At 44.0% G+C, this 23,921-nt stretch overlaps 1 protein-coding gene across 1 annotated transcript in view; it reads left to right on the top strand.

The window, feature by feature from the left end:
* LOC135552090 (partitioning defective 6 homolog gamma-like) overlaps positions 1–23,921 on the top strand; it is a 46,735-nt gene that overhangs the window by 1,826 nt on the left and 20,988 nt on the right. The window contains exon 2 of the mRNA XM_064983487.1: positions 2,940–3,162. Within this exon, the coding sequence (XP_064839559.1) occupies positions 2,940–3,162 (223 nt within the window). The remainder of the gene's footprint in view (positions 1–2,939; positions 3,163–23,921) is intronic.

Genomic DNA, 23,921 nt, shown 5'->3' with positions numbered 1-23,921 from the left:
GAAACTTGTCATCAAGAGCCATATTGGGTTGGGCTAGGTAGGGCAGGACTAAACGTGTCATCACAGAACTAATTGGCTGTTGTAGTGAGTCAACCGGTGTCATCCTCTAGTGACACGACAACCTAACTCACCATCACCACTCTATTCAGGCCTGTTGGAGTGTGACCTCAATCAGGCACCATCTCTCCCCACTGAGGTAGGGAATCGGTATCAGCCTCTTAGTGATGTCATAAAGGAGTTTAGTTCCTGTTTTTCACTGACCCAGGAGGAGAACCTGTTCTCGGGAATTGTTCTGATAACACGAGACTCGAACAACCTGGCTTCTCAAAGATGAGCTGTGTTGCAACGGGCTGGTTTGTCTCAGCGCCAGCTGTTCTCTGTGGAGATGTCTTTAGATGGTACTGTAGCATGTCTTCATTCACTCGACAGTATCTACCTCACCCTCCCTCACCCATCACGGTTCATCTCTCAACCACTGGAATTTGCATCTCCATACAAAAACTGTCCGTAGGTCGGCTGGGTAGTTTAGATTGTCACGCGGGGAAGAAGCGCGATAAGACCGAGAAGCCATTAGCAAACTTAGTCTGGCCTCCATCCATGTCAGTCAGTGTGTCGGGCCTAATGCTTGAGCAGCGCAGCCTGTCAGTCTGTACCTGTCTGGACCCGTTTTAACATTCTCCCGTGAAAGAGGAGGAGGCTCTTTGTTAGTGTGATGTATTATTTTCAGGTTCTGATTCAAATTTAGCTCATGATCTTGTCCAGACTTGAAGCTGGCTGATTCCCTTTAGGCTGTGTTCATGTTTTAAACACAGGCTGGTTTAACAGCTCAGTCACACGGACGACATGGTAACATACTGAAACACTGACCTCTACTTTTCAACAGCTAACATATCTAGCACTTTTAGGATTCTGTTTTTGAATCTATTTTATTGAGGGGTTTTTTTTCTTCATAAAATCATATCATGACTCAGTGGTTTTCACAAGACCTCATTAGCCCACAAGCTGAGAGAGAACAGTCTGTCACAAACCCATCACTTATTGCTAAATGTAGGTTTCATTTGATGATTTATTTTGGTGTGTGTGTTTATTCATGTTTGGCATCAGTAGGAGTTGGATAACACACCTGGCATCACACTGCCTCACCAACGTATTCAGATGATATTTCACGTTGTAATGACAAACTGCATGACATGCCCAGTCTAACACAAACCTCCCAGCAGTCTAACCTAGGCCTTCCTCTAGAACAGACTGTCATCCGGCCTTCCTCTCTGAGCAGATAATTACCGCACCATAGCATAGTGCAGCACAGTTCACCACCGTCCACAAATGACTACTGTTGTAATGTGACTGCTATTGTCAGAGACAAAGCCTAGCTTGTGTTATGCAGACCCAGTGCCCACGCATACAGTGATAGGGTTTCTACTGGCTATGTCAGTTACATGACCAGAGCTGTGACCCCTGGGTCACCCCAGCTGCTCTCCATGGTGGTCCAGTCTCTCTCTCTCTCTCTTTCTTTCTCTCTTTCTCTCTCAGACACAGACACGCCAGTACAGACAATCACGCCTCTGGGCATCCTGTTTGAGCAAACCTTGGTGTGTGTGTGCATGCTCAGTCAGTTTGTCCACCCCCATATAATGTTGTTCTGACCCGAACTGTTTTGTCTGTTGGCGTCATCTCATCCAGATAGGCTTGTTTACTGCTGACTCATTCACCTGCATTGTTCCTTTGTCTCAGACTCCTTCCTAAATGGCACCCTACTCCCTATATAGTGCACTACTTTTGACCTGGGTCCTTGATCAACAGTACTGGACTAGAGTGAGCTCCAAAAGTATTGGGACCGTGACAATGTTAATGTTGTTTTGGCTCTGTACTCCAGCTCTTTTGATTTGAAATGATACAATGACTATGAGGTTAAAGTGCAGACTGTCAGCTCTAGTTTGAGGGGTATTTTCATCCGTTATCGTGTGAACCGTTTAAAAATGAAAGCACTTTTTGTACATAGGTAGCATCCACGTTAATGTAGAAGTGTTTAGACACATTCTATTCTTATTTACAATAAAAGTGACTCCAAAATGACACTACATTATTTACTATTAATTTCTATTGGACACAAAATATTCTAAAACACAACCAAAATAAACAGCAAGTGCATCCAACAAGTTTGTAGAGTCACAAGCTTGATGTAATGATTACGTGCTAGGAATACGGGACCAAATACTAAACCTTTGACTACTTTAATACACACAAGTGAATTTGTCCCAAGAACTTTGGTCCCCTAAAATGTTGGGACTATGTACAAAAAGTGCTGTAATTTCTAAATGGTTCACCCGATATGAATGAAAATACTCTCAAATTAAAGCTAACAGTCATTATAATTTCAAATCCAAAGTTCTGGAGTACAGAGCCCCCAAAAACAAACATTTGTCACTGTCCCACTTATTTTGGAGCTCACTGTGTATTTAGGGAAAAGGGTGCATTTGGGACAAGCCTAAACCTCCACTTCCCTCTTGCTTCAGTAGGATAAATGGAAGACATGGACATAGCAATTACGGCTCTTTTCTTTACCTGTGCTGTGGCTTGTTTGAGTGTTACATTGTGTAAATAGTTTTATTGTGGTTAGACTGTCTGTGAAGTTCTGAAAAATCATCTTCTTTAGACATCCTGAAGGAATATTGTGTCTGTCTGCCAATTCTGTTTTGGCTGAACATCGTCTGGCCTTGGTGGTGGATTAGAGAACAATGTGAAACAGTTGTGACACTGATTACCTAGCATTTTAGGACTCTGTCCCACTGAGGTCCCTTGTGTCTAACTATACGTTTATAGGCCAGGTCGATATCGATCGAGATTCAAGTATAAGGTCGGCTCAAATTGTGTTCAGTGCTGTGCTCGGTCACCAAGCAGCTGTCTTGCTAACTCACCCCTATGTGTTGTCCTTGCAGTACGGAGCAGAGTTCCGGCGGTTCTCCGTGGACCGGTTCAAACCGGGTAAGTTCGAGGACTTCTATAAGCTCGTCATGCACGTTCACCGCATCGCCAACATGGAGGTCATGATTGGCTACGCTGACATCCACGGAGACCTGCTGCCAATCAACAACGACGACAACTTCTGCAAGGCGGTGTCTACGGCCCACCCACTGCTCCGGGTCTTCATACAGAGACAAGGTGAGGAGGAGCTCGACCAATATATAGTGTTGCTGTTTCTGATCCAGCAGACTTATCGTTTTGTTCTGCGTCGTCATTGGTTGTAATGATTTAGGGTCTGTTTTCTCACCTATCGGTCAGGATCCTTTTTGTTTCGCTCACACTGGGAGGTTTTACTGCCCTGTACTGCTGCTCCGCCGTGGGTGGGTGTGATGGGTCAGTCCTGTGTGCTATCTAAAAGGGGAATGCTTGCAGGCGAAACCAGCCAATAGAAAGGAGGTCGATGGGAACATCTTCTTTCATGCCAGACATGACTTCGAACAAAAGCCCTGCTTGAATGAGATGCTCCTCACTATGTAGGGCTGAACTGAGCGCAGCTAATCCAAAGGCACCGCTCCTAAACACTGAATGGGAGCCGGCACCCCCCCCCCCCCCCCCCCCCCATATACACAAGGCCTGCGGAGGCCTCTTCCCCTGTATACCAGGCATGGGACCAGGCATGGGCATCCGACTGCAGCCGGCCCCAGCATACAAATGCATCCATCACCTTTCATGTGGAATGTTCACATCATTGGCTGTGTTGTGTTTCCTGGTGTACTGTCCCGCTACGTACTGCTACAGTTCGTGTTATGACAATACTCCCAATGGTTGTAATGCAAGAGGCTGAGCAAAGTGGGGTGTTATCATGGCACATTGCTGACACAAAGGATTTGTCTGTTGAAAGGATTGCGGCTCCAGTAGGAAGGAAGATTATACAATGCCTCTCCTAACAAAGAGTAAGTTTTATCAGGTGTTTTTTGTTGTTGTGAAGAGTTAAGTAATGATAGTATTCATGTGTGTGCAGCAGGGTAAGGTGAACTTATTGCATTGGAACTCATGGTGTAAGTGTGGGTACTATTTACAGGAATTTGCGCTGTCGTTACTTTGGAGATGAGTCAGCATTCTGGAGCTGTGTATTGAACTTTACTGGAGGCCATTGTTCTAACGTCTATTCATACTGAGGCCTATTCCCGCCTGTGTATCTGGGGGTAAAAATCCCCTGTTATAAGTAGCGCTGGGTAGTACCAACCTACAAGCACCACAGGTTTCCCGTCAGTCACGCTGTCCAAGCATCTGCTGACCACCCGGAGAACAATCCAGGCCTCTGTCAGAGACGGTCAGTAGTTAGAACTGCAGCCCTCTCTCAGGGCCTCGCATAGAGACATTAGTTTGACTCAGCGTCACGACTCTGTCACTCTGATCACACGGATCCTATTCTAACGCAGTATGGGTCGTCTGGACCCACTGAATGAACAAACACTTAACTAGATCCTAACCTCACAGAGACGACAATACTGCTCAAAATAGCAACAGTCTTAAACATTGTCCCTCTCTCTGTTTTGTGAAAAAGCTGGAAAGGAAATTCCTTATGCAAAACACTCCTCTCTGAGTGAAACTCTGGAATGGGTTTATAAGACTGAACAGAGCAGGTAAATGTCCCTGACAATTGAGTTCCAAAGCCCAGAACCCCTCACTGTCTGTCAATTTATAGTCTTCTCTCTCCCACCACATGACCTCGGACCCAGCCAATCAGAGTAGAGACAAAGTGAGATGAGGCCCCTGGGGCCAGGGTAGGGTGGTCACTAGATCACCTCCATGGTCCACTGCCATGACAAGGACCCATTTGATGTGCTGCTGCACAGGTGCACTTCTCCCCTCCGCCCGGGACCCACTAAGACCCTCAGATCTCTGGGTAATAACTAATCTGAGTCCAGGGGGGAACTGAACCTGTAAGAGCCCCGCAAAGGGCCCACTTCCTCCTGGTTTAATTTGAACTCACCACCCCACCCCCTACCTTTCCCCAACCCCCTCCCCCGTGAGTGTGGAGACCTTGCTGCTGCTTTTACAAGGTTGTCTTTCTCTCTGGCCGGTAACCAGGTCTGTCGGCAGTTTAGAGGGCTCAGTCAGTAGCCACATGCATCATTGCATCTGGCTTTCACCCATCCTTCCTGTGCTCTCCGTTGTTCAGTGAGTTATGAGGTTGTAGGACAATCAACATCGGACTGAGGAAGAGCGGGTTAAGGATTGTTCTCCACCTGCTGTTATGCAGTATTTTCCTGTTTAACAGGGAGATCCAGGGAGATTGGAATGGTTCCTTTTGCATAATTTACTAATCCTGTTACTGGAGCCACGTCTGTTTGCAAAATCATGATTAATGAAGTGCAGAGATGGGGAAGCTGTGGCCTCGACTAGTAAGCTGATTACGGAGGGGCAACAGTAGTAGGATTGTCCTGTAGACGTATAGAGCAGAGACAGTTGCACTCTGGAACAGTCTATTCTAGTGTACAACTGTTACAGTTCGGGAGCTTTGGAAGACACTGCATGAGTATGAGGACGGAGGGGAAAGGAGTAGTGGGAAAGCTTGCCTGTATTCAGGCTCCCTGCCTGAGATGATGGTGTGGGTGTGATTGTAGCTGTCCAGTCATGTGGAGCCTGCTGGTCACTCACATTAGCTCTGGGTCAGAGAGCTGCAGGGGTGGAGCTTTGTCTGGCCTCCCTGGTTCTGCAGTGGTGGAGCTTTAGGTTGTCTCTGAAATGTCGCCCTGTTCACCATATAATTCACTACTTTTGACCAGGGCCCTATAGAGAATAGGGAGCCATTGTGGAAGCGGCCTTTAGTCTGGCCGCCTCTTTAGACCAGCTCTGGCATGACCACTTCTAATGGAGCTCATGCTGATAATTGCTGCATTGGGTTAAGGTTCAACTTGTGAGTTGTAACTTTTTAATAATAATCTTTGCCCCGATGCAAATGGATTCAAATTGCATTATAAAATACAGAATGAAATAGCTGGCACTCATGGTGTGTATCAGGGGTAGGCAAATAGATTCAGCTGTGGGGTGATTTTTGTCAGAGTGAAAAGTCGTGGGGGCCGGGAACATAATTATAATAATTTGTACACTGCAAATGGATCAAAAATAAATTGTATTTGAAAAGAACAATTGCATACAGTGCCTTCAGAAAGTATTCACAAACCTGTTCACACATTTTCCTGTGTTACAAAGTGAGATTAAAATGTCATTTTTTTTGTAAATGTTATACACAAAATTCTAACCTTTGTAAAAAGAAAATCATGAAAAATGAAACACTATGACTATAGATAAGTACTCGACCCTCTCAGCCAATGCAAATTAGAATCACCTTTGACAGTGATTATAGCTGAGAGTCTTTCAGGTTAAGCCCATTTTATTATTTTCAAAATTCTTCATGCTCTGTCACATTTGTTGTTGATCAATGCTAGACAACTGTTTTCAGGCAGATATAGATCATCTCTAACTCGGCCACACAGGTACATTCACTGTCTTGGTAAACAACTCCAGTGTAGATTTGGGCTTGTCTTTTAGGTTATTATACTGCTGAAAGGGGAATTCATCTTCCAGTATCTGGTGGAAAACAGACAACCAGGTTTTCCTCTAGGATTTTGCCCCTTGGCTCCATTCCGGTGATTTTGTATCATTAAGTAATGGGGAGTTTAATAGGGACCGACTGGCGCAACTGTCTAAGGCACTGCATTGCAATGCTAAAGGCGTCACTACAGACCTGAGTTCGAGCCCGAGCTGTATCACAACTGGCCGTAATCAGGAGCCCCATAGGGCGATGCACAATTGGCCCAGCGTCGCCCGGGTTAGGGTAGAGTTTGGCCGGGGTAGGCCGTCTTAACTGACTTGCCTAGTTAAATAACATAAACAAATAAACATACAATCATACCCATAACATGATGCAGCCACCACTATGCTTGAAAATATGGAGAGTGGTACTCAGACATGTTTGGGGTAAATCCAATATTACCACGACTTTGTATTCAGGACAAAAAGTGAATTGCTTTGCAAGGATGCCTGTATCTTTGTAGTGACTGTGTGTATTGATACACCATCCAAAGTGTAATTAATAACTTCACCATGCTTTTTACCCATCTACCAATAGATGCCCTTCTTTGCCATGCATTGGAAAACCTGCCTGATCTTTGTGGTTGAATCTGTGTATGAAATTCACTGCTTGACTGAGGGACCTTTTTAGAAGTTAATTGTATGTGTGGGGTACAAGGATGAGGTAGTCATTCAGAACTCATGTTCAACACTATTGCACACAGAGTGAGTCCACACAACTTTATTATGTGACTTGTTAGGCAAATGTGTACTCCTGAACTTATCTAGGCTTGCCATATTGACTGAAGACATTACAAATATAAATGTTTAAATCATTTGTAAAAATGTTGAAAACAATTTGACTTTGACTAACTACCTACCTTTCTACACACACAAAACAACTTTGGGGGGACCAAAATAAATGACTCGCTGGCTGATTTTTGCATCACGGGCCACCTGTTGCTACCACTGGTATACATGCAGAGCATAGATAGATTGGTTTTATTTTTTTGCATTGGGTCAGTTCCACAATAACAGAATTTCAATGTTTAACAAACCATACAACTCTATGCACAAGGACTACTTTAAACAATTTCCACAGAAAAATGTATCAAAAATAATTTAGTGGAAGAGCTGAGGTGATGTAAACTTTGGGAACAGAATTTTGGTAAAATCTCCCTCCGGTTTTTATGCGACCACGTTTGCCAAAAACACTGTTAAATATCTGCTCCGAATTGTACTTTTACCTACATTTCTCCCCAATTTCGTGGTATCCAATTGGTAGTTACACTCTTGTCTCATTGCTGCAACTCCCATACGGACTCGGGAGAGGCAAAGGTCGAGAGCCTTGCATCCTCCGAAATACAACCCAACCCAGCCAAGCCACACTGCTACTTGACACCATGCCTGCTTAACCCGGAAGCCAGCCGCACCAATGTGTGGGAGGAAACACCGTACACCTGGCGACCGTGTCAGCGTGCATTGCGCCCGGCCTGTACAGGAGTCGCTAGAGCACGATGGGACAAGAACATCCCTGCCAACCAAACCCTCCCCTAACCCGGATGACGCTGGGCCAATTGTGCGCCGCTCCATGGGTCTCCAGGTCACGGCCGGCTGCGACAGAGCCTGGACTCTAATCAGGTTCTCTAGTGGCACAGCTGGCACTGCAATGCAGTGTCTTAGACCACTGTGTAACTCGGGAGGCATCTGCTCCGAATTAACATGACACATTGAATTAACATGACACATAGAAAAAATAGTTTTTGGTTATTGATCTACAGTAAGTGAAGTGGATTTACACCCAGTAACGGAATTACGGTAATGGAATTACATCACGGGTCCCTGATCTGTAGTACACAGAAATGCATAATTATGGATATGAATGAGATTCTCCAAAAGTCATGTTTCACAAGTTTGGACAGCGCAGCAGAGTAGGGTTCCGTGCAGTACAATCTAGCAGAGAAGAGTATAGTACATTATACTATACTTCACTGTACTCTTTCTTTGCTGTATTGTCCAAACTTGCGAAACATACGTCTATGATTGGTCCAGTCCGTCTGTGGACTTTAACAGCAAGGCCAGGGTGAACCGACCAAATTTCAACTACTTTTCAACGTCCATGGATGTCCGGTGTTGGTCGGTGAGAGAGAGGAGGGGGCTCATGGGTAGGTGTCAGTAAGAGCTGGGAGAGGTGACATTAACTGGAGAGAGAGAGCGCGCAAGGGATGGGTTCTCCAGACTCTTAACACTCTTGGTTTTACCAAAAGACAACAGAAAGACAAAGAGAACTGCTATGAGCTGAACATAGTATGCCAGTGGAAGGGAGGACAGTAGCAGGTGACCCAACTGTGGTTTGTGACCAATTTCCCATTGTAGCCAATTCACTTGTAGTAATTCTGTTACTCAATCTAATTCATTTAAAAAGCCCTTTTTACATCAGCAGATGTCACAAAGTGCTATACAGATCCCAACCTAAAACCCCAAACAGCAAACAATGCAGATGTAGAAGCACAGTGGATAGGAAAAACTCCCTACAAAGTAGAAAGGCAGAAACCTAGAGAGGAGCCAGACTCTGAGGGGTGGCCAGTCCTCTTCTGGCTGTGCTGGGTGGAGATTATAAGAGTACATGGCTTTAAGGCCAGATCGTTCTTCAAGATGTTCCAACGTTCATAGATGACCCGCAAGGTCAAATAATAATCACAGGGGTTGTAGAGGGTGCAACAGGTCACTACCTCAGGAGTAAATGTCAGTTGGTGTTACTAATGTTTTTAAAATGTATTTTATTATTCTGAATTTTAATCACTTAATAATTTATAAACAAAATTGAAATCAGTTAAATCACTACAAGTCATTGGTAGGTCTACCATTACTTGAACTTTCATTATCCTCTCATGAGGGAGAGAAACTAGAAAATATCTTAAAGATGAGTGGGATTTTGATAATGGAATTACAAGGCACAAGGAAATATTTCTTACATTTACAGAAGCTAAAACAATTCTACAAAACTAAATGTGTTGAGATTATTCCGCATGGCTCTTTACCTCAACATATTTGTGTTTTGATGTATTTCTTAAATGGTCATTTCCATGTAAAATACCCATGAACACCAACATGTGAAGTTCATAGGAGCATTTCAAATTTGGTGTCAAATAAATGCTAAGAGCCTCTATATTTCAGGAAAATAAAGGCATGTATACATTTTTCAACCATTTCCATCCTAAAAATTAGGACTAAGCAAAATGCTTTGCTTTCTGGTCAAACGGAAAACATCTCCCAGAAAAAGTCTTAAAAGGTATTAGAAATACAAAGCTCGGTGATGTTGAAGTAAAGACCAATGCCAACTAATATCAACTCTCTTATTTCATTTTGGAGATATTATTCTGTCTTCTTTAATTTGAATAAATATTGCCTTGTGCCTTGAAATTCCATTACCAAAAACCCAGATCTTTAAAATAAATTCTCATTAATTTTAATGAATTCTAATTCTCTTCCCTCATGGAGGACAATGAAAGTTCACAGAAGTAACAAGTAAAGGTAGACATATCAATTACTTAGTGTTTTTACTATCAATTTTGTTTATGAATTAACCTCTTGACGCACCCATCCCGTTAGCGGGATCATTTTCGTCAACATCCGCTGAATTGCAGAGCGCCAAATTCAAATTAAATTACTAAAAATATTTAATTTTCATGAAATCACAAGTGCAATATAGCAAAACACAGCGTAGCTTGTTGATAATCCACCTGGCATGTCAGAAAGCATACCAAGCGTTTATGTAAGGACATCTCTCTCAGCAGATAAAACATTACAAACAGCTTGCAGCAAAGTAGATTGGTCACGGAAGTCAGAAAAGCAATAAAATGAATTGCTTACCTTTGATGATCTTCGGATGTTTGCACTCACGAGACTCCCAGTTACACGATAAATGTTCCTTTTGTTCCATAAAGATTATTTTTATATCCAAAATACCTCCATTTTGTTTGGCGTGTTATGTTCAGAAATCCACAGGCTCGAGCGGTCATGACGGGCAGACGGAAATTCCAAATAGTATCTGTAAAGTTCGTAGAAACATGTCAAACGTTTTTTATAATCAATCCTCAGGTTGTTTATACAATATATAATCGATAATATTTCAACCGGACTGTAGCTTCAATAGGAGAGAGAGAGAAAATATCTGCTCCACTCTGTTGGCGCATGCAAAACGCTGCTGGCACCCAGCAATCCAATGACGCGATGTGATCTTTCTCGCTCGATGTGATCTGGTTGATATCCTTTTAAATGGACGGACGGCATGCAATGGAACAGAGAGCTTTCAGGGAATTCTGTCTCTCACTGTTCAAATAAACCTACCATTAAAATTACAGATGGATCATTTCTTTGTCAGTGGGCAAAAGTACAAAATCAGCAATGGATCAAATACTTTTTTCCCTCACTCTAACTAGTAACCATGATTTTCATAGGGTGTACTTTGCTCTTAACATTCAGTGTTTTGTTGTCATCCAGCACCAACAGGTTTACCTGAGCTCCAGTATCGGGCTTGAATGGTATTATAGTTTAATTCGCAGTCAATGGCACAATCCATTCAGCTTTTGTTGTTATATAATTTGCCATATGCAGGGCCATTTTTGGGCTTGTGGATAACTCTACATTCTCCACATGTGGTATTTAGATTTTTCTCTTTTGGTTGTTTTTGTTTTGTGTGTGTGTGTGGCTCCTCTCTTTTTATTGCATGCACTGACGTCTCATCCCCGCGCAGCTCTTTAGCTTGTGCTCTGGTGGATTCAGCTGCTCGCCACGTTCACTGCTTTATCCAAAGTTACATCTTGCTCACACAGCAATCTCTCCTTGAGTCAATTATCAAGTATGCCACAGACAATCCTGTCTTGCACTAGTGAAAATCTGAAGACTCACATGTTATGCTCAGAGTGTTCAGCTCTGCCAAATACTGGTCAACTGACTCCCTGTTTCTGATCATTAGAGAAACATCTCTCAAACGTGATGTTCTGGCTTTATACAAAGTACTCCTCAAATTTAGCCATGAGGACTGTCAATGTCAAGTTTGCCTCGTCTAGCTGAAAGCTATTGTAAATGTCCAATACATCCCCAACAAAAACATGCTGAAAAATGGAAGCTTTCAATTGATCTCCCCTTGCTCCAATGGTTGCTATGTAGATATTGGATTTCTGCTTGAAACGTTTCCATTTGTCGGCTAGATTGCCTGTAAACTGCATAGGAATAAGCCTATCCATGATCGTGAAACAGGTACAGTTTCAATTTCTCTTTGGTAAGTTGCTCATCAACTTGCTCATATATTCCAACATATTCCAACTCAGCCCTGTTCTTCGTATGATGACAAACCAGAGCTTAGGTTGAACTACTTTTAATAAACAGATACTTCAGCTAGAAATGTCCTGTGTGGCTCAGTTGGTAGAGCATGGCGCTTGCAACGCCAAGCGTCGCGGGTTCGATTCCCGCTGGGACCACCCATATGTAAAAGTAGTGGCCCCAGCCGACTTGTAAGTCGCTTTGGACAAAAGCGTCTGCTAAATGGGATATATTATTATTTATTATATTAAATGTCCTTGTGTAGCCATGCAAGGCAAACTTCAACTCCCCCACCCTCGCATAGCCTGCTGGGTGACACAGTCTTAATGTTATCAACACGTAACAACACAACTTATGCTTAATTCTTAAGATGGAAAATGGTTCAAATGTATCTATGCTTTAATTTCTCAATAAAGACTTCACTTTCCTTTTGACACCCAATTTGAAATGCTCCAATGGACTTCACATGTTGGTGCTCATGGGTCCTTTTCTATGGAAATGCCCATAGACATTTCACTTAACATGTTACTGAGGTGCACACAGTCAACATACGTTTTCTTTAAGGGTCTTATTGACCTCCATTGTCAGGTACAGTTAAGTGTTTTTCTTCTGGCTCAAAGCACTGCTTGGTTTGACATACAGGAATCCCCTCCAGTGCAAGGAATTAATCAAAACTGAAAAAAAAACACTAATGTAAAGTTAATGTTGAGTGTGTGCCAGTCATAATCCTACCTACAACTACACTAATGTAGCGGACTTTCTGCCTTTAAGCAAAATATGTTTTTGCGTTGGTTTTGGGGGTGGCGGGTGGGGCAGTTTTTTTTAAAGACAATGCCAGTGCTGAACAGACTGAACTTTAAACAGACAAGAGCACCTCTTTCGCAAAACCCACAGTTTAAATAAATACTGGGAGGTTGGGATCTAGGAGGTGGGTGATATAGGCCAAGGTCGGTGGCGGTGTAGCTTGTTTAACATGTGGTGTTATGTGTACATAACCTGATTAACCTTCTAGAAACCTGCCTGGGACACTAGACTGATAATAGTGTTAGCAAAACAGTGTCTCCCTTGTTTTAGTACAAATGCACAGTACTGGCTGTCAGAAGGAAACTGCTTTAGCAACATTTTAAGTTGAACTCTTAGTGCATCTTTAAGCGTTAAATGTGGTTGAGCTATTGTAGAAATCTCTTCGCCATTTCCTGGTTGCAAAAATTCTAATAGTTCTCCGAATTTCAGTTTGTGACAAAGCAAGCACGGATACTGTAGAGAATCATTGTGCCATCCAAACCGCTGTGAAATATATTCTCCATAACCAAAAATATTGTGTTTTCATCTGTTTTGAAGCTGGTGTACAAAACCGAAAGTAAAAAACACAAAACTAAACTTAGGAACCGGAATCATAGAACTAGCGCACATAGAACATAGCTTCTTAGACTTGCTTTCAATGAGAGTGACAGATCTATAACATATGCACATTTCTATGTGGGTTTGGTCAGGTCGCCCAAAAAGTTAGATATTGCAGCTTTAATGTGGCAAGGAGAACTAAAATTCAGTCCATCATAGTGAACCAATTGTTACTATTGTTTTTGCTGCTTTTAGACTCAAACGTGTATTGAGTTGTTTGCACAGCAGACGTTCAGGGAAAGTATTATTGTAATTACACTGAGTATACAAACATTAAGAACACTCTTTCCATGACTGACCAGGTGAATCCAGGTGGAAGCTATGATCCCTTATTGATGTCATTTGTTAAATCCACTTCAATCTGCTCCTTTTATTCTTTGTCCCCAACGCTCTAGGCGACCAGTTTTGATAGCCTTTAGCCGCACCCTCATTCTACTCCTCCTCTGTTCCGCGGGTGATGTGGAGGTAAACCCAGGCCCTGCATGTCCCCAGGCACCCTCATTTATTGACTTCTGTGATCGAAAAAGCCTTGGTTTCATGCATGTCAACATCAGAAGCCTCCTCCCTAAGTTTGTTTTACTCACTGCTTTAGCACACTCTGCTAACCCTGATGTCCTTGCCGTGTCTGAATCCTGGCTCAGGAAGGCCACCAAAAATTCTGAGATTTCCATACCCAACTATAACATTTTCCGTCAACATAGAACTGCCAAAGGGGGATGAGTTAGCCTGCAAAGTAATGTCATACTTTCCAGGTCCATACCCAAACAGTTCAAACTACTAATCTTAAAAATTACTCTCTCCAGAAATAAGTCTCTCACTGTTGTACGCTTGCAACCGACCCCCCTCAGCTCCCAGCTGTGCCCTGGACACCATTTGTGAATTGATCGCTCCCCATCTAGCTTCAGAGTTTCTGTTAGGTGACCTAAACTGGGATATGCTTAACACCCTGGCAGTCCTACAATCTAAGCTAGATGCCCTCAATCTCACATAAATCATCAAGGAACCCACCAGATACAACCCTAAATCTGTAAACAAGGGAACCCTCATAGACGTCATCCTGACCAACTGGCCCTCCAAATACACCTCCGCCGTCTTCAACCAGGATCTCAGCGATCACTGCCTCATTGCCTGTATCCGCTACGGAGCCGCAGTCAAACGACCACCCCTCATCACTGTCAAACGTTCCCTAAAACACTTCTGTGAGCAGGCCTTTCTAATCGACCTGGCCCGGGTATCCTGGAAGGACATTGACCTCATCCCGTCAGTTGAGGATGCCTGGTCATTCTTTAAAAGTAACTTCCTCACCATTTTAGATAAGCATGCTCCGTTCAAAAAATGCAGAACTAAGAACAGATATAGCCCTTGGTTCACTCCAGACCTGACTGCCCTCGACCAGCACAAAAACATCCTGTGGCGGACTGCAATAGCATCGAATAGTCCCCGTGATATGCAACTGTTCAGGGAAGTCAGGAACCATTACACACAGTCAGTCAGCAGGAAAGCTATAAGGCCAGCTTCTACAGGCAGAAATTTGCATCCTGTAGCTCCAACTCCAAAAAGTTCCGGGACACTGTGAAGTCCATGGAGAACAAGAGCACCTCCTCCCAGCTGCCCACTGCACTGAGGCTAGGTAACACGGTCACCACCGATAAATCCATGATTATCGAAAACTGCAACAAGCATTTCTCAACGGCTGGCCATGCCTTCCGCCTGGCTACTCCAACCTCGGCCAACAGCTTTGCCCCCCCCCCTCCCCCCGCAGCTACTCGACCAAGCCTCTCCAGGTTCTCCTTTACCCAAATCCAGATAGCAGATGTTCTGAAAGAGCTGCAAAACCTAGACCCGTACAAATCAGCTGGGCTTGACAATCTGGACCCTCTATTTCTGAAACTATCCGCCGCCATTGTTGCAACCCCTATTACCAGCCTGTTCAACCTCTCTTTCATATCGTCTGAGATCCCCAAGGATTGGAAAGCTGCCACAGTCATCCCCCTTTTCAAAGGGGGAGACACCCTGGACCCAAACTATTACAGACCTATATCCATCCTGCCCTGCCTATCTAAGGTCTTCGAAAGCCAAGTCAACAAACAGGTCACTGACCATCTCGATTCACACCGTACCTTCTCCGCTGTGCAATCTGGTTTCCGAGCCGGTCACGGGTGCACCTCAGCCACGCTCAAGGTACTAAACGATATCATAACGGCCATCGATAAAAGACAGTACTGTGCAGCCGTCTTCATCGACCTTGCCAAGGCTTTCGACTCTGTTAATCACCATATTCTTATCGGCAGACTCAGTAGCCTTGGTTTTTCTGATGACTGCCTTGCCTGGTTCACCAACTACTTTGCAGACAGAGTGCAGTGTGTCAAATCGGAGGGCATGCTGTCCGGTCCTCTGGCAGTCTCTATGGGGGTGCCACAGGGTTCAATTCTCGGGCCAACTCTTTTCTCTGTATATATCAATGATGTTGCTCTTGCTGCAGGCGATTCCCTGATCCACCTCTACGCAGACGACACCATTCTATATACTTCCGGCCCCTCCTTGGACACTGTGCTATCTAACCTCCAAACAAGCTTCAATGCCATACAACACTCCTTCCGTGGCCTCCAACTGCTCTTAAACGCTAGTAAAACCAAATGCATGCTTTTCAACCGTCGCTGCCTGCACCCGCACGCCTGACTAGTATCACCACCCTGGATGGTTCCGACCTTGAATATGTGGACATCTATAAGTACCTAGGTGTCTGGCTAGACTGTAAACTCTCCTTCCAGACTCATATCAAACATCTCCAATCGAAAATCAAATCTAGAGTCGGCTTTCTATTCCGCAACAAAGCCTCCTTCACTCACGCCGCCAAACTTACCCTAGTAAAACTGACTATCCTACCGATCCTCGACTTCGACGACATCATCTACAAAATAGCTTCCAGCACACTCTACTCAGCAAACTGGATGCAGTTTATCACAGTGCCATCCGTTTTGTCACTAAAGCACCTTATACCACCCACCACTGCGACTTGTATGCTCTAGTCGGCTGGCCCTCGCTACATATTCGTCGCCAGACCCACTGGTTCCAGGTCATCTACAAGTCCATGCTAGGTAAAGCTCCGCCTTATCTCAGTTCACTGGTCACGATGGCAACACCCACCCGTAGCACGCGCTCCAGCAGGTGTATCTCACTGATCATCCCTAAAGCCAACACCTCATTTGGCCGCCTTTCCTTCCAGTTCTCTGCTGCCTGTGACTGGAACGAATTGCAAAAATCGCTGAAGTCTGAGACTTTTATCTCCCTCACTAACTTCAAACATCTGCTATCTGAGCAGCTCACCGATCGCTGCAGCTGTACATAGTCTTATCGGTAAATAGCCCACCCAATTTTACCTACCTCATCCCCATACTGTTTTTATTTATTTACTTTTCTGCTCTTTTGCACACCAATATCTCTACCTGTACATGACCATCTGATCATTTATCACTCTAGTGTTAATCTGCAAAATTGTAATTATTCGCCTACCTCCTCATGCCTTTTGCACAATGTATATAGACTATTTTTTTCTACTGTGTTATTGACTTGTTAATTGTTTACTCCATGTGTAACTCTGTGTTGTCTGTTCACACTGCTATGCTTTATCTTGGCCAGGTCGCAGTTGCAAATGAGAACTTGTTCTCAACTAGCCTACCTGGTGAAATAAAATAAAAATTAAAAATGGGAGGAGACGGGTTAAAGAAGGATGTTTAAGCCTTGAGACATGGATTGTGTATGTCTGCCATTCAGAGGTTGAATGGGATAGACAAAAAATGTAAGTGCCTTTTGAACGGGGTATGGTATTGAGACCCGGGCGCACCGGTTTGTGTCAAGAACAGCAACGCTACTGGGTTTTTCACTCAACAGTTTCCTGTGTGTGTCAATAATGGTCCACCACTCAAAGGACACCCAACCAACTTGACAAACATACCTGTGGGACACATTAGTCAACAAGGGCCAGCATCCCTGTGGAACGTTTTCGACACCTTGTAGAGTCCATGCCCTGACGAATGTATACTCTGTGTATAGACTCTATTTCAAGCATAAATCGGTTGTTGAGGAATGTAACTTGGCATGTTCTGAATAGAGGAATGTCATACACACTGCAACAGAACCCTGCTGTAGGACAGTGACTGGACTGAGTGAACCAGCTGCTTTGTTATATTTCTCTAATTGCTAATCAAAGTGTGGTGGTGCTTTACAAAGTGTCGCAACAAACATCCCTCTACAGTAAGTATAATTTAATTCCCCAGAGAGGACCAGACCAGTGTCTGAAGTCCCAACAGATGTCTGAGATGGAGAGCCAAGACTGCAGACTGTATTAGCCAGTTAGAGACCTAGAGAAGGCCCAGACTGACAAATAACCCCTCAGATGAGATCTAATTAGGTCAAACTCGTATCGAGATGGAAGTAAAATTGTTATTGCCATTTTAGATTTTAATTTTATCCATAGTTAATCTTCCGTGACATTGTTTTTCTTAGATCCATAAGTTTCTCCTTCTCATCATGATAATGTGTTATTGTTGGAGGAGAGTCCTTTTGGCATTTAGCACGCCTCAGTCAGCAACATGTCCCCCTTTCCCCCAGGTGTAGCCACCCCCCCACACCAAAAACAAAAAATCCTGAAGACTTGCCTGTAGCTTCACTGCACCATTAGTCTGTCAATGCATCCCTCTTATGAAGGCTGGGTGTTATTTGTGTCTGTCTACCACAGCATCCAACCACGGGGTACTGTCTGAACATCTGGTCCGCCCAGACGCAGACTTTTCATGACGACGGGGCTTCAGAGAACGCTTCCTGGAACAGGACCACGATTTGTTACCACCGTCATTGTACTGGAGACTCCTCCTGACGAGACGCACACCTGACAGATGTGTTTTCACCTCTCCACCAGTGTAGTGTACAAAGCTGTGCCCTCTGAGCGTTTTGAACCAGGGTGTAGAGTCATATAGCATTAGCCCTTTATCCCCCCCCCCAGACAGAACAGGGACAGCAGAGCAGGGTTAGGGATGTTACTCCTGTGCTGAGCTCGGATTAGATGTCTGATTAGTTTAATGTAGTATTTATTCATGCAAGAGTTCTGCCTTTCTCCTCCTCTCCAGGCCTTATGTAAGTGTGCTACTGGATTATGCAACTCACATGCTGCCTGGCCAGAGGAGAGGACTGCAGCAACCCTTGTATTATCGGCCATGGCTCCCTTCCAGAGGGCAAAAGAACGGCTGCAGCATGAAAGTAGAGGCCTGCAGTCAGGGCCACGTTGACTTGAAATTTAAAAAAGAATCTGAGCAGGAGATGGACAATGAGACAGGTCTAATGCACAGTTAATTAGTGATGCACCGATATGACATTTTTGACCGATACCGTTATCCAATAATTTCCTTGCCAAAAAAAAACGATAACGATTTATTTTTACATTTCTGCTGCCTTTTTAAGCATTCTAGGACAGTTAAATAGTTAACATGCACGGATGCACAGGCACACACGGACGCAGCGGTCTAAGGCACTGCATCTCAGTGCAAGAGGCATCACTACAGTCTCTGGTTCAAATCCAGGCTGTATCACATCCGGCTGTGATTGGGAGTCCCATAGGGTGGCGTACAATTGGCCCAGCGTCGTCCGGGCTGTCATTGTAAATAAGAATTTGTTCTTGCATAGTTTAATAAAGGTTACTTACACACCACATTGACCCAAAAAATATTTTGTTGGCATTTTACACATGTCCCCATTACCAGTAAAGCATAATCAAAACCTATTTCTTTCACTTACTTGCTGTGCTGTTTCGTTGTTGTCTTTTCATTCTCAACCAGGATTTCTATGGAACGCTGATTTCTATGGAACGCTGTTAAGCAAACTATATATAGCTTGGTGTCATCTAAAATAACCCTAATTTATAAGACAGTTCTTATTTGATTAATGGTGGTTGGACCCATCTATGTGAAGCTAGCCACAATAAGGATTAGCCACAATAGTGGACTTTGCTGTTCGCCTTCAACATTAAATTATGGCATAATTCTACTATTTGTATTCACTGTCAATGACATACTTTTATTTTGAAGGCAAACCGCAAATTCCGCTATTGTGCCTAATCCTTATTGTGGCTAGCTTCATAACTCATAACCAAGTCCGGTCAAGCCTCACACGCCAGATGAAGCTAGTTGGCTGCTTGTAACATTTAGCTTTGGGCAACAGGGTCAACTAGCTAGCTATTTATTTTTATGAACTGAAGTTCAATTTCAATAAGCGAACAACAAGTGGTAACCTAGCTAATACTTACTCATAAGGATTCCTAAATCATTGCTAAGAATAATGACAATGACTGCAGTTTCTACTGGTCATTGTTTTCAGGCTGGTTGTACTGGTGCTAGCAAGGTACCAAGCTAAAGCTAGCTACCCCAGAAGTTGCGGTCGAACAAATGATGCTTTATTACCAACGCGGTATTGTAAACACATCGTTCTTGGCCGGTGTCTGCAGACTTTTTTTGTACAGCTTTGACAGTGCTACTGTATATTTTTTGACACACAAAGACCCAAACCGCGTTTCATAGTATGTATGCAGTGACGCTATTACTGTGTAACTCCGGTTGGGCAACATCGGAAAAATAGCACACATGGTAGTGTGTACTGGTGCTCGACCAGTCATTGGAAGCCAACATCACCCACGACAGAGAACGGTTGGTTGTCAAGGGCAGTAAATTCCATTATCTTGGCTTAGATGGATTTCACATTCGAGTTGTCAAGCTGAAATTTTCTTACACTTTTTCAAATGACTGCTGGACTTGTTGACTGCTCGATCCATACAGCAGACATTGTGGGATAGGTTATGAATGCTGTGTTGCACGTGAAGCGCAACATTTTACGTGGCGTCATTACGTCATGTACCTACGTTATATAAAATCAAATCAAATTTTATTTGTCACATACACATGGTTAGCAGAAGTTAATGTGTGTGTAGCGAAATGTTTGTGCTTCTAGTTCCGACAATGCAGTAAAAACCAACAAGTAATCTAACTAACAATTCCAAAACTACTGTCTTATACACACAAGTGTAAGGGGATAAAGAATATGTACATAAAGATATATGAATGAGTGATGGTACAGAGCAGCATAGGCAAGATACAGTAGATGGTATCGAGTACAGTATATACATATGAGATGAGTATGTAAACAAAGTGGCATAGTTAAAGTGGCTAGTGATACATGTATTACATAAAGACGCAGTAGATGATATAGAGTACAGTATATACGTATACATATGAGATGAATAATGTAGAGTATGTAAACATTATATTAGGTAGCATCTATGGGGGCGCTATTTCATTTTTGGATGAAAAACGTTCCCGTTTTAAACAAGATATTTTGTCACAAAAAGATGCTCGACTATGCATATAATTGATACCATTCGAAAGAAAACACTCTGACGTGTCCAGAAATACCAAGATATTCTCTGTGCGTGCCCTAGAACGTGAGCTTCAGGCAAAACCAAGATGAGATGGCATCCAGGAAATGACAAGGATTTTTGAGGCTCTGTTTTCCATTGTCTCCTTATATGGCTGTGAATGCGAGAGGAATGAGCCTGCCCTTTCTGTCGTTTCCCCAAGGTGTCTGCAGCATTGTGACGTATTTGTAGGCAGATCATTGGAAGATTGACCATAAGAGACCACATTTACCAGGTGTCCGCCCGGTGTCCTGCGCCGAAATTGGTGCGCAAAAGTCACCTGCCAGTATTTTTCCATGCGATACAGAGAGGAAAGCAAGCTTCCACGAACTGCATATCAATGAAGAGATATGTGAAAAAACACCTTGAGGATTGATTCCAAACAACGTTTGCCATGTTTCGGTCGATATTATGTAGTTAATCCGGAAAAGTTTTACGTTGTAGGTGACTGAATTTTCGGTTCGTTTCGGTAGCCAGACGCAATGTAGAAAACGGAACGATTTCTCCTACACAGAGACGCTTTCAGGAAAAACTGCGCATTTGGTATGTAACTGAGAGTCTCCTCATTGAAAACATCAGAAGCTCTTCAAAGGTAAATGATTTTATTTATTTGGTTATCTGGTTTTTGTGAAAATGTTGCGTGCTAAATGCTACTCAAAATGCTATGCTAGCTTTGCATACTCTTACACAAATTAGTCAATTTCTATGGTTCAAAAGCATATTTTGAAAATCTGAGATGACAGTGTTGTTAAGAAAAGGCTAAGCTTGAGAGCAGACGCATTATTTTCATTTTATTTGCGATTTTCAGAAATCGTTAACGTTGCGTTATGCTAATGAGCCTGAGGCTTTAGTCACAAACCCGGATCCGGGATGGGGAGTTTCAAGAAGGTAAAGTGGCTAGTGATATATTTTACATCATTTCCCATCAATTCCCATTATTAAAGTGGCTGGAGTTGAGTCAGTGTGTTGGCAGCAGCCACTCAATGTTAGTGGTGGCTGTTTAACAGTCTGATGGCCTTGAGATAGAAGCTGTTTTTCAGTCTCTCGGTCCCAGCTTTGATGCACCTGTACTGACCTCGCCTTCTGGATGATAGCGGGGTGAACAGGCAGTGGCTCGGGTGGTTGTTGTCCTTGATGATCTTTATGGCTTTCCTGTAACATCGGGTGGTGTAGGTGTCCTGGAGGGCAGGTAGTTTGCCCCTGGTGATGCGTTGTGCAGACCTCACTACCCTCTGGAGAGCCTTACGGTTGTGGGCGGAGCAGTTGCCGTACCAGGCGGTGATACAGCCCGCCAGGATGCTCTCGATTGTGCATCTGTAGAAGTTTGTGAGTGCTTTTGGTGACAAGCCGAATTTCTTCAGCCTCCTGAGGTTGAAGAGGCGCTGCTGCGCCTTCTTCACGATGCTGTCTGTGTGGATGGACCAATTCAGTTTGTCTGTGATGTGTATGCCGAGGAACTTAAAATCTTACTACCCTCCACTACTGTTCCTTCGATGTGGATAGGGGGGTGTTCCCTCTGCTGTTTCCTGAAGTCCACAATCATCTCCTTAGTTTTGTTGACGTTGAGTGTGAGGTTATTTTCCTGACACCACACTCCGAGGGCCCTCACCTCCTCCCTGTAGGCAATCTCGTCGTTGTTGGTAATCAAGCCTACCACTGTTGTGTCGTCCGCAAACTTGATGATTGAGTTGGGGGCGTGCGTGGCCACGCAGTCGTGGGTGAACAGGGAGTACAGGAGAGGGCTCAGAATGCACCCTTGTGGGGCCCCAGTTTTGAGGATCAGCGGGGTGGAGATATTGTTGCCTACCCTCACCACCTGGGGGCGGCCCGTCAGGAAGTCCAGTACCCAGTTGCACAGGGCGGGGTCGAGACCCAGGGTCTCGAGCTTGATGACGAGCTTGGAGGGTACTATGGTGTTAAGGTGTCAGGTAGGGTGGAGGTGATATGGTCCTTGACTAGTCTCTCAAAGCACTTCATGATGACGGAAGTGAGTGCTTCGGGGCGGTAGTCGTTTAGCTCAGTTACCTTAGCTTTCTCGGGAACAGGAACAATGGTGGCCCTCTTGAAGCATGTGGGAACAGCAGACTGGTATAGGGATTGATTGAATATGTCCGTAAACACACCAGCCAGCTGGTCTGCGCATGCTCTGAGGGCATGCCGTCTGGGCCTGCAGCCTTGCGAGGGTTAACACGTTTAAATGTTTTACTCACCTCGGCTGCAGTGAAGGAGAGTCCGCATGTTTTCGTTGCAGGCCGTGTCAGTGGCACTGTATTGTCCTCAAAGCGGGCAAAAAAGTTATTTAGTCTGCCTGGGAGCAAGACATCCTGGTCCGTGACTGGGCTGGTTTTCTTTTTGTAGTCCGTGATTGACTGTAGACCCTGCCACATACCTCTTGTGTTTGAGCCGTTGAATTGAGATTCTACTTTGTCTCTATACTGACGCTTAGCTTGTTTGATTGCCTTGCGGAGGGAATAGCTGCACTGTTTGTATTTGGTCATGTTTCCGGTCACCTTGCCATGATTAAAAGAAGTGGTTCGCGCTTTGTTTCACGCGAATGCTGCCATCAATCCACGGTTTCTGGTTTGGGAATGTTTTAATCGTTGCTATGGGAACGACATCTTCAACGCAAGTTCTAATGAACTCGCACACCGAATCAGCATAATCGTCAATGTTGTTGTCTGACACAATACGAAACATATCCCAGTCCACGTGATGGAAGCAGTCTTGGAGTGTGGAATCAGATTGGTCAGACCAGCGTTGGACAGACCTCAGCGTGGGAGATTCTTGTTTTAGTTTCTGTCTGTAGGCAGGGATCAACAAAATGGAGTCATGGTCAGCTTTTCCAAAAGGAGGGCGGGGCAGGGCCTTATATGCGTCGCGGAAGTTAGAATAGCAATGATCCAAGGTTTTGCCAGCCCTGGTTGCGCAATCGATATGCTGATACAATTTAGGGAGTCTTGTTTTCAGATTAGCCTTGTTAAAATCCCCAGCTACAATGAATGCAGCCTCAGGATGTATGGATTCCAGTTTGCAAAGAGTCAAATAAAGTTTGTTCAGAGCCATCGATGTGTCTGCTTGGGGGGGAATATATACGGCTGTGATTATAATCAAAGAGAATTATCTTGGTAGATAATGCGGTCGACATTTGATTGTGAGGAATTCTAAATCAGGTGAACAGAAGGATTTGAGTTCC

This window comes from Oncorhynchus masou, chromosome 13, assembly GCF_036934945.1.
Source record: "Oncorhynchus masou masou isolate Uvic2021 chromosome 13, UVic_Omas_1.1, whole genome shotgun sequence".
NCBI lineage: Eukaryota > Metazoa > Chordata > Actinopteri > Salmoniformes > Salmonidae > Oncorhynchus > Oncorhynchus masou.
This window is presented reverse-complemented; position numbering and strand designations above follow the sequence as displayed.